Below are 10,835 nucleotides of genomic sequence, written 5' to 3'. Positions count from 1 at the left end.
CGAGGCCCTGAATTTGAGCCTTAGCACCACACTAAAAATAAATAAAAAATAAAGATATATAAAAAAAAACACATGGAAGTAAAATGTAAGAGAGCAAAAGCACAAAAGACAGCAGGTGCTTAATGAAGTTAAATGATTTTAAGATTCTACATTGTTCAAAATGGAGTAAAACCAGGTATGGGGATGCACTTCTGAATCCCAGTGACTTGGAAGTCTTTGGCAGGAGGATCATGAGTTCAAAGCCAGCCTCAGCAAAAGCAAGATGCTAAGCAACTCAGGGAAGCCCACCTAAGGAGTACATGATGGGGAGTGACCTCCATCCCTGTGTGTTTCTGGATTCTGGACAGCATTTCTCTGAGGCCCAGCTGTTCCTCTCACCCAGGACAGCCTGGCTTCCTTGTGGTGAAATCTCTTCTCATCACAAGCACAGTTCAATAGCAACCACCATCTCTGGCACCTGGACACCGCCACATGCAGCTCCCAGCTACACATATTTTTCATTTGATGTTAACAGCCACCCTGTGGGTAGGTGTAGCCCCTGTCCAGCACAGACTACGAAACCAGGGTCACTCAGGTGAATTGGGCTGGCACAAATGAATCACACAGAAAATACCTTTCTCAGGGCCTTTCAGGGCAGCTTCTCCACCTCCAGCTCTAAGCTCCAACAAGAGAGCCAAGGGAAAAACACTGGAGGCTGTAGAGAGAGTGAGGGTGTGTCCCGAAGCCCTATTTATTGAGAGGAGCTGCAGGATAGAACATTCCATCCAAAAAAGATCAGGGGTAGTATTACAAAGGAACAAGAAGGAGGCCCACTCCCACTGGGTAACACCCACTCCCAAAGCCTTACTCCCCTGCAGCGCAGATGGGATCCATCTGTTTCCCCACACAACAGAAACCAGTCTCCACATTTCCATCTCTCAGGGCTAAGGGTTTTCAGCTCCTATGTGGCAGCTCCTGACAGGTAGGTATTATTGCTCTATTTTTACGACAAGGAAACACAAGACTAAAAATTATTTCATAGATGAGCAAACTGAGGTCAGACAGAGACTTGGCCAAAGTCTCACAGTGACAGGGACATAGTTGTAACTCCCACTCAGTGCTATGAACACACCCTTAGTCCATACTGAAATGGATGCTGATCTGGTTTTTAGGGCTGATACATGAGAAGCAAAACTCAAAGTAGGAAATGGCTTTCCCTCCTGCTTGCCCCTCTCTTCCTCTTTGTATCCTAAAACAGAAACTGGAAGTGTGACTGGCTACTTCTGGAAAGAAAGCTCAGATTGGGTGCAGGCTGACATAGTTGCCATTAGAGTGAGGAATCCATGTTCCTTGTTCCAGTGTCCCCTAGGAAAAAGCTTCCAGGCACTTCCCAAAGCCTCTCAAAGCTTACAGAGCACCTGTTTACCTATCCAGGATTAGACAACAAGGTTGATACTCAACCACTGGGCCACATCCCCAGCCCTATCTTGTATTTTATTTAGAGACAGGGTCTCACTGAGTTGCTTAGTGCCTCACTGTTCCTGAGGCTGGCCTTGAACTCTCAATCCTCCTGCCTAGCCTGCTGAGTCGCTGGGATTACAGGCCTGCGCCACTGCTCCCAGTTTAGACAACAGAGTTTTGTTTTGTTTTTAATCTTTTTAGTTGTAGATGGACACATACCTTTATTTTGTTTATTTTTTGTGGTGCTGAGGATCGAACCCAGGGCCTCCCACGTGCAAGGCAAGCTCTACCGCTAAGCCACAGCCCCAGTCCTACAACACAGTTTTGAGTGCCCAGGACTTACCACCCCTGAACCCATGGCAGACATTGCTAGTGGACCACCAGACTTCTTCCCACCAAGCCAGAGAAATGGTTCATCTTAATGCAGCAATTATGGCGCCCCTTCCTCTCTTTAGTTGACCTCACTAGACTAAGATTTGAGTAGGTGTGTGTGGGTGACAAAAGGCACCCAGAGATTTGAATGTTTCATGTGGAATTGTCTGGAAGTCCATGGAAGGTAGCGGGGCATCAGTACCTAGCCATTAGTCTGAGCCTCAGACTCTGGCCCAGGAGAGATGAGGATAGTCAAGAAAGCCCAGGCACGCATGGGCATGGTGGCTAGAAACGGAGTCACCTTCCACCCCAAGAATCAGATGTGCTTGGAGCCATAACTTGTGCAGGGCCTGCCTCCAGACAACCATGCATTCAGCTGTCCTGTTAGTTGTCAGAGGAAGGCCTTCCCTGATTCTGATCAGGCCTCTGAATGATCACCCTTGGAGCCTCCCACCACTTCTTTAAAATATTTGCCTCGATTTCAGTTTTACATCAGTTGGTGAGACCAATCAATTCCATCAATTATATCTCCCCTACCATTCTAGAAACTGCCAGGCCTAGTGAGGACTTTGTCTATTTTCTTCAATATTATGTTCCCAGAGTCCCCCAGTATGGTGGCTGGTTCATAAGGGTGCTTGATAAATGCATTTAATGAGTGAATAAAAGATAGGGAATAAGACAGGTTATTTATTTATTTATTTATTTATTTATGGTACTGGAGATGGAACTCAGGGCCTCTGCATGCCAGGCAAGCATTCTACCAGTGGGCTATACTTCCAGCCCTGTTATTTCCTTTTACACACAATAAAACAGAGGCCCAGACAGGAGGTCTGAGCTGCTCAACAGCAGACCAGGTGACTGCCTTCTGGCCCAGTTCCTGCAGTGGTAGCACCCAAGAAAATAAGGGCACACCCAGGGAGCCCTCCACTGTCTTCTGCTCACACTCTGCTCCTTTAAGGGAATTGCAGAGTCAGACCCCAGCCCCAGAAACAAGTCTATAGTTTTGCAGGAAGGGATTCTAGCTCATGAGTGGGGCAAGTGACAGCCTACTATTAAAAATAATAGCACTCTCAACTTATCAGACACGGTTCTTTCCCAATAACTCTTTGAGGCAGGTTTTATTACAGATGAAGAAACAGGCACAGGGAGGTAAGTGGTATGTATGCCAGAGACAGTGGCAGAGCCCACGTATTCCAGCGGGGACAGCTGGTTTCAGTCTCCACGCCTCCATCCCTAGTTGCCTCTGTACAGTCCTGCAGAACATCAGCACCGCAACAGTAGTTACCTGCTCCTCTAGCTCTGAGTGCCAGGTGACCTTGCTTCCACATCAGTAGATGTGGATAATAGGTGTGGCTAGCCTATTACTTTGTTGGGAGATTAATACACGCAAAAGATTTAATACTGTGCCCTGCATACAGTAAGTGTTCAAATAAATGTTAATTATTGATGTTATTGTCACGAGTGTTTCTGGGCCCAGGAGGGAGGGCTGCCGGGTGGTATTCTTGCCAGAGTACGCGTGAGGTCACCCTGCTGGCCAGGGCTGCTGAGTTCGTGGACCGCCACACGCAGCCAAAAGCGCGCGCAGCAAGAGTTTGGGGTCTGAGTACTACGCCCCGCCCCGCCTAACTTTAAGAACGCAGGACGCGGGCGCAGGCGCAGACAGCGCAGGCCCGGGCCTCCAGCCACTGGTCCCGGGAGTCACACTCCAGCCCTCCGCCGGCTGCCAGCCAGCCCCCGACGCGCACGCGCATGGAGGGGCAAGCGAGCCCCCCGCGCGAATCCCGCACCCGGCGCGCAGCGCCCCTGCTGTTCCGCGGCCCCGTGGAGCCTCTCGTCTTCCTGGGGAACTTTGCCTTGGTCCTCCAGGGTCCGATCACCACGCAGTATCTGTGGCACCGCTTCAGCGTCGACCTCGGCTACAATGGCACTCGCGACCGAGGGCACTGTGGCAACCAAACCGTGGACCCCAGGATGAAGGTAATAGCGTGGCGAGGGCTGGGGGCGGGCCCTGGCCTGGAGCGTGGGGGCTGCCGAGGGGCGGGGCCTGCGGGAAGGTGGGGAGGGCTGGGGGCGGGCCCTGGCCTGGAGCGTGGGGGCTGCCGAGGTGCGGGGCCTGCGGGAAGGTGGGGAGGGCTGGGGGCGGGCCCTGGCCTGGAGCGTGGGGGCTGCCGAGGGGCGGGGCCTGCGGAGTGGTGGGGGCGTCCGAGGCGGGGTTTGCGATTGCAGGGAGCGCGGGGCGGAGCACAGGGGTTCTGCCTTAGAATTGCAGGATGAGGGATGAGGGCTATTGATCTAGAGAAAATCTGCCTTGGGCAATTAACAAAGCGGGGAAAGGCAGTGGAATGGGGCCGTTTCCGTGTCCCATCGTCCCCCACGGTGACCGTTTTTGAGACTGTATGAAGATTCTCTGAGGTTTAGGTCTCCAAAGAAAGTTCTCAACCCTGTATCTCCCAGGATGGCAATGCTGGGGGCAGTAGGCCACCAGTGAGGCGTCATATCCTAGTAATTGTGTTCCCGCAGGAAGTGGAAACCCTTACCTCCCACTGGACCCTGTACATGAATGTGTGCGGCTTCCTGGTGGATCTCTTCTCGTCCACGTTGCTCGGAGCCTGGAGTGACCAGGTGGGCCGCCGCCCACTGCTGGTGTTGGCCTCACTTGGCCTGCTGCTCCAAGCTGTGATATCCATCTTTGTGGTGCAGCTGCAACTCCATGTTGGCTACTTTGTGCTAGGCCGCATCCTTTGTGCTCTCCTCGGTGACTTCAGTGGGCTCTTGGCTGCTAGCTTTGCCTCCGTAGCTGATGTCAGCTCTAATCACAGCCGCACCTTCAGGATGGCTCTGCTGGAAGCCTGCATTGGCGTGGCTGGAATGTTGGCAAGCCTCCTTGGGGGTCACTGGCTCCGAGCCCAGGGTTATGCCAACCCCTTCTGGTTGGCCTTGGCCTTGCTAATAGTCATGACTCTATATGCAGCATTCTGCTTTGGTGAGACCTTGAAAGAGCCAAAGTCCACCCGGCTATTCACCCTCCGTCACCACAGATCCATCGTCCACCTCTACCTGTCTCCAGCCCCGGAGAAGTCCAGGAAGCATTTAGCCCTATACTCATTGGCTTTCTTCGTGGTGATCACTGTGCACTTTGGGGCTCAGGACATCCTGACCATCTATGAATTGAGCACACCCCTCTGCTGGGACTCCAAGCTGATTGGCTATGGTTCTGCAGCTCAGCACCTCCCCTACCTCACCAGCCTGCTGGGCCTGCGGCTCCTGCAGTGCTGCCTGGCAGACAGCTGGGTGGCTGAGATTGGTCTGACCTTCAACATTCTGGGGATGGTGGTCTTTGCATTTGCTACCATCACAGCTCTCATGTTCACAGGTAAAGTATGTGGGCTCAGGGACAGCTAGTCCCAGAGGCAGTGGGTGAAAATTGGGGGCCAGCCCACTCACAGCTCCCGAATGTAGTTCAGACCTGTGTTATACCCAGGTTATAAACCTAAGTTATACCCAGAGCCTGCACCAGAGGACAGATAACTAAAAAACCCAGAAAAATGCCATCAATTTAAAATATATATATATTTTTAGTTGTAGATGAACACCATACCTTTTATTTATTTAGGTACTGGGGATTGAACTCAGGGGCACTCAACCACTCAGCCACATCCCCAGCCCTATTTTGTATTTTCTTTAAAGACAGGGTCTCACTGAGTTGCTTAGCGCCTCACTGTTTCTGAGGCTGGCTTTGAACTCGCCATCTTCCTGCCTCAGCCTCCTGAGCTGCTGGGATTATAGGCGTGGACCACCATGTCCAGCCATTTATATTTTATGTGGTGCTGAGGATCAACCCAGTGCCTCACACATGCTTGGCAAGTGCTCTACCACTGAGCCACAACCCCAGCCCAGAAAAATGCCATCTTTGATAAATGGAAAATATAGCTTTTAAGTAGCCAAAGTAATTAATGCACATTATCAACTGTAAATATTATTAGTAATTGGAGCAAAAGACAAAAGTATGGCTCATACACTAATTGCTTCACCCCTTGGCCTCCCGTAGCCTATCCATGGTGCTCTTAAACAAAGTCCATGCCACTAATGCCTGGATACTCATTTCTCTGATAAGAACCACAGGTCCTGCCTCAAATATCTCAGTCAACTTTTGTTTTTATTTATTTATTTTTTAAAAGCCAGTCTTCTCAGACCACAGAAAGTTGCTGCTTGCTCAGTTCCTCTCTTCCCTGCTTCGTCATCACTTTTTTTTTTTTTTGGCTTCCAGCTGAGTGGCTAGCAAAGGAGTAAAGAAATAACTATTTTAAAGGGACAGATTTATTTTGTGAGAGCCCTAAAATATGTTGTGTACAAAATCAACCATTCAATAGTCACAGATTTCTTAACTCAGTTTCTTGACTGACAATGAAGGTGCGGGTCCAGGTACCTTTCATTCATACCTGCAGCCCTTGGGGGTGCAGACAGGATGAAGTTACTGCCATTATTCTGGGAGTCTTAGCAGAGTGGAAATTGGGGGTTCTGACTCCAAAGAGGTCTCGAGGTGCTTCATAATATACTGACTTTCGAGGATACACTGTCTTCTAGGAATTTGAAGTTTTGTTGAGGACACAACAGTCATGTAGGAAGAATAGTTCTAAAGAAAACAAGGTATGTCTGTAAGTAACTAAATGCAAAAGGAAAAGGAGCTTATATTTACTATGTCCTTACTCTGCTGAATTTACTGTGTACTTACTGCATTCTTTATAGTTGTTACCTCTTTACCCTGTATATTAGTTTCCTAAGGTTGCTGTAACAAATTATTACAATGTAATAACAATTATTACAACCCCAGCAACTCAGGAGGCCAAGGCAGGAGGCAAGTTCAAAGCCAGCCTTCAGCCACTTAGCCATACTGTCTCAAAATTAAAATAAATAAATAAATAAATAGGACTAGGGATATAACTCAGTGGTAGAGCACAACCTCTAAGCACCTTTTCAATCCCTGGTACTTCAAAAAACAAAAATTACCACAAATTGGGTGGCTTAAAACAACAGAAATTTATTCTCTCACAGTTTTGGAAGCCAAAAGTCCCAAATCAATATTGCTAGGCTGAAATTAGAAGTTGATAAGGCCAGTGCTCTCTCCGAAGGCTCTGGAAGAGAATCCGTTTCTCACCTCTTTCAGCTTCTAGTGGCTGCTGGCACTCCTCACACATGATCACATCACCAGTTTCTGCCTCTGTGGTCACATTGCCTTCTTACCTCTGTGCCTTCTCCATTCTGTCTGTGTCAAATCTCCCTCTACTGGAAAGGATATGTATGATTGCATTTAGGGCCCAACCTGATCATCCAAGATAATCTTCCCTTCTTAAAATCCTTACCTTAATCACATCCACAAAGGCCCATTTTTTAAATAAGGCAGCATTTACAGGTTCCAGGATTTAGGACCTGATACCTTTTGAGGGTGTTATTCAGCCCCCTATCCTGCAGATGGATGTCTTATAATCTTCCTTTTATAGGCTGGGAGTTGGGCTCAGGGAGGTACCCAAGGCTCCACACATGGTAAGCAATGGCATCAGGTTTTGAACTTGGAGCTGCCTCCAAAGTCTATGCTTGGTTTCCGTGCCCTGCCACCTCCCTTCTGACTGCTCCATGGGTGGGTGATGCCTATAGTGGCCATAAGAGGTATTCTGACAACAAAGCCAGTGGTGGGAATCAGCACTCATTCTTGAAAGAGATAGAGGATAGGTGAGCGCAGAGAAGGATGCTCTCCCTACCTTCACCATCAAGGAAGAACTTCCTGGATTTAACTTAAGTCCCATATGGGTATGTATAGGAGCCCTGCTGCCTCTCCCTAAACCCACTTTCTTGATGTGTCTTTATTTCTCCACAGGATATGGCTTGCTCTTTCTGTCGTTAGTCATCACACCTATCATCCGGGCCAAACTCTCCAAGCTGGTGGGTGAGTCTGAGCAGGGTAAGTATCAGAATCAGTCTGCATCTTGTTCCTCAAGCCCAGTGTTGGCTGAACTGGGCAGCCAGGGTAGGGAACAGCCTACCTTCCTCCCATCCTGGGGAAGTGGCCAGGATGAATGCACTTCTGTCAGATGGCCTAGGTTCTGGTGGAGGGCTGGGTTTTTGCATTCAGCAGCACTTGATAACTGGCGTAGAAGATTTACTCTTTGCAGACCTCAGTTCTTCCATCCATGATGATTTTAGAGTTTCCTGATTCCTTGGGGTCAGAGTGTACAAACCCAGAGGAAATGAGCAACCTTGTAACCTAGGTTTCATTGTTCCCAATTGTCAGGTGAAGAAACAGCCCCAGAGGGTTAACTTGATTCAATCAAGGTCACTCAGTAAATGGTGGAGCTGGGATGCACACTGAGGTCGATTTTAAGAGTAGTGGGTCTTGGGAGCTGGGGTTCAGCCCTGGCTCTGTCATGGGCCTCAGTTTCCTTCTGTGTAATGAGTGGTTTGCTCTTGGTGACATCTGCAGGCCCTTCAGCTCTGACAGTCTGACAGTTTAATCTTAATTTCTCTTCGATCATTGCTTATGTGTGCAAACTGCTTATGTGGCATAGCTATAAGACAGCTCCTCTGACCTCTGGGTTCTTATACTTTAGTCTGGAAACATCTGCCCTGGATCTGTTGATGGACACCTGGTGGCTTACACAGCCCACCATGGGCTCAGGTGTCTCCAGAACCCAGCTGCCATCATTCACTCATTCAGTAAGCTTTCTTCCCAGCACTTTTCACTGTGCCCAGACATGTCAAGGGGAAAAGGAGAAAACAGCCTTTATTTACTAGCTACCTCCAGCAGGCACACTGGGATACGTGTTTTACGTGTGAGCTTTAAGTTGCTGACAAACTTTGAAATAGTTGTTAGGCTTATTTCACAGGAGGGGGAACAGAAACCCATTAGGATAAGCCACTCTTCAGTGATCACAACCATGAATATTGGAACTGGGAATCATATCAGCAGTTAATGCCAAACAGGAGGTGATTCCAAAGAGGATAACCCCCTCCCCCAAACACCATTTCTATCAGGCTTTCATTAGAAGCTATCACATGTACTTTTATTGTAGATTTAAAAATAGTTCACTAATGTAGTCGCCCTTTTGTGGGGGATGCTTTTCATGCATGACATTACTGAATCTTTATCGTGATGTGGTAGGATTTACAGGTGAGGGAGATGTTAAGTGACTTGCTCTGGGTCTCACAGCTGTGAAGTGGTGTGGTGGTACCAGGATTTTACCCTGAATCTTTTGAATCTGGAACTTGGCTTTTTTTTTTTTTCCTTTTTCCTTCCTGTTTTGGAGGTTGAACCCAAGGCCTTGCACATGATAGGCAAGTGCTGCACGGGTGAGCTTCACCCCAGCCCTCAGAGTGTGCCATTTATTTCTTTGCAGGTGCTCTCTTTTCCGCTATGGCCTGTGTGAGCAGCTTGGCCATGCTGGCAGCCTCCGGGATCTTCAACTCACTCTATCCAGCCACTCTGAACTTCATGAAGGGCTTCCCCTTCCTCCTGGGAGCTGGTCTCCTCTTCATCCCAGCCATTTTGATCGGGTAATGTAGGCCCCTAAACCCATGCTCATAATGGAGCCCTTTATCTTCAAAGGTTTCCTCTTCCTCCTACTCCTACCTGGAAATGGCAGCATCATTTCTACCTCTTCTCCCCTTGTCCCCTCCTGGCTGATTGCCCCCTTGCAGATGGCTGCCTAATCCTCCAGGAGCCATTCTCCAAGGGCCAGGCAGAGGGGCAAGTAGGGAAGGATCAGGCTAATTTGTGGCCAAGCTGTTACCTCCCCAGGTCCCCTCACTTCCTTCCATTCCCATTTTACAGGTGGAACTATGGGCAGCAGAACTATGTTAAAGGGACTCCACAAAGTTTCCTCTGTCCTGGTGGCTGGGCCAAAGGCTAGCCCAATGCACTGACTTCTTCCCCCATTGTCTCTTTTATTGTTGGCACTGGAGATTGAACCTGGAGTGCATTACCACTGAGCTACACCTCTGTCCCTTTTTATTTTTATGAGACAGGGTCTCACTAAACTGCCCAAGCAGTCCTCCTGCACTAGCCTCACAAGTAGCTGGCATTCTAGACCACGAGCCACTGTTGACTTAAGAGTTATTTTCCAGAAACATCTGTCACTGGATAATGTCCTTTACCTTGCATATTGGGAAGGGAGGAATTCAGGAGAGGACACTGGGACAGTCCACCTGAGTGAATCCTGTGTCACTTTTCCAGACAGGAGTCGAGGATTGTCAACTCGGAACCCTCTCTCTGTTCTTTTACAGGATGCTGGAAAGGGCTAATCCTCACTCTGAATTCCAGAACATTTCCTAGAACCCCTGATCTGCCTGTGCCAAAGGGCAGAGGGCAAGAGGAGCAAAATGAACACACCGACTTCGAGTCTGCATCTGGGAGCCAGCCCACAGCTGAGTTGCAGCTCCCCTCAAAGGGCAGCTTCTTAGACAAGGTGGTCAAGCTCATTCAAGGTACTACCTGGTCCATAGCTGAGCCAGCCTCTGTCTAGAATTTAGAAACCAAATCTGACAGGCCCACTCCAGGGCAGGTCTGATTACCTTTTATGCCATCCATCACTTGGAACCCTTTAGGGAAGGAATCCTGATGGAGTGAGACCTCAGGGAGCAAGTGGAGTGTTTGGGCTGGCATCTCTCCTTCCAGCCCAAACTGCACAGCCACATGTTCCTGATATGTACAGCAGCTGCCAATCATTCCTTAATGATGACTGTATTATCCAATTAGTGCCAGCCTTGGGGCAGTGGGGGAGAGATTGGGAGGGCGTGGCTCCCCTAGAGAGAGAATGCTACTGTCACTGTGGATGGACTCAATCCTTGACTACAACCTTTGCACCCCTGGGCTTAACTGTGCCAATCACAATAAATTAATTGAATCAAACCAAATGGAATCTTCCGGTCCCTAAGGCATTGTATTTGGGGCCCTCTGTTTTCCTGGTCTGCTTACCATAGGTCAGACTCCAGCCATCTGCTGCTGTTGGGCTGGGTGGGGAGCCCCTGGGCTA

General features: G+C 49.0%; 1 protein-coding gene across 1 annotated transcript; it reads left to right on the top strand.

Moving 5' to 3' along the window:
• The first annotated feature begins 3,434 nt into the window (after positions 1-3,434).
• On the top strand, positions 3,435-10,716 carry Slc46a1 (solute carrier family 46 member 1). Its single transcript, XM_078042535.1, has 5 exons — positions 3,435-3,789; positions 4,333-5,185; positions 7,685-7,768; positions 9,201-9,357; positions 10,087-10,716. Exons 1-5 carry the CDS (start codon positions 3,562-3,564, stop codon positions 10,133-10,135), a joined length of 1,371 nt encoding a protein of 456 aa, XP_077898661.1. The 5' UTR covers positions 3,435-3,561; the 3' UTR covers positions 10,136-10,716.
• The last annotated feature ends 119 nt before the right edge of the window (positions 10,717-10,835 follow it).

The sequence above is a fragment of the Ictidomys tridecemlineatus genome, chromosome 3 (genome assembly GCF_052094955.1).
Source record: "Ictidomys tridecemlineatus isolate mIctTri1 chromosome 3, mIctTri1.hap1, whole genome shotgun sequence".
Lineage (NCBI taxonomy): Eukaryota > Metazoa > Chordata > Mammalia > Rodentia > Sciuridae > Ictidomys > Ictidomys tridecemlineatus.
Note: the sequence above shows the minus strand (reverse complement) of the source record. Positions and strands in the feature narration are given on the sequence as shown.

Excerpts from the sequence above, each read along its gene's own strand:
- Slc46a1 (XM_078042535.1), top strand. The coding sequence starts at position 3,562 with ATGGAGGGGCAAGCGAGCCCCCCGCGCGAATCCCGCACCCGGCGCGCA. Across the intron at positions 5,186-7,684 it reads CACAGCTCTCATGTTCACAG|GATATGGCTTGCTCTTTCTG; the intron begins GTAAAGTATGTG and ends ATTTCTCCACAG. Across the intron at positions 7,769-9,200 it reads GGTGGGTGAGTCTGAGCAGG|GTGCTCTCTTTTCCGCTATG; the intron begins GTAAGTATCAGA and ends ATTTCTTTGCAG.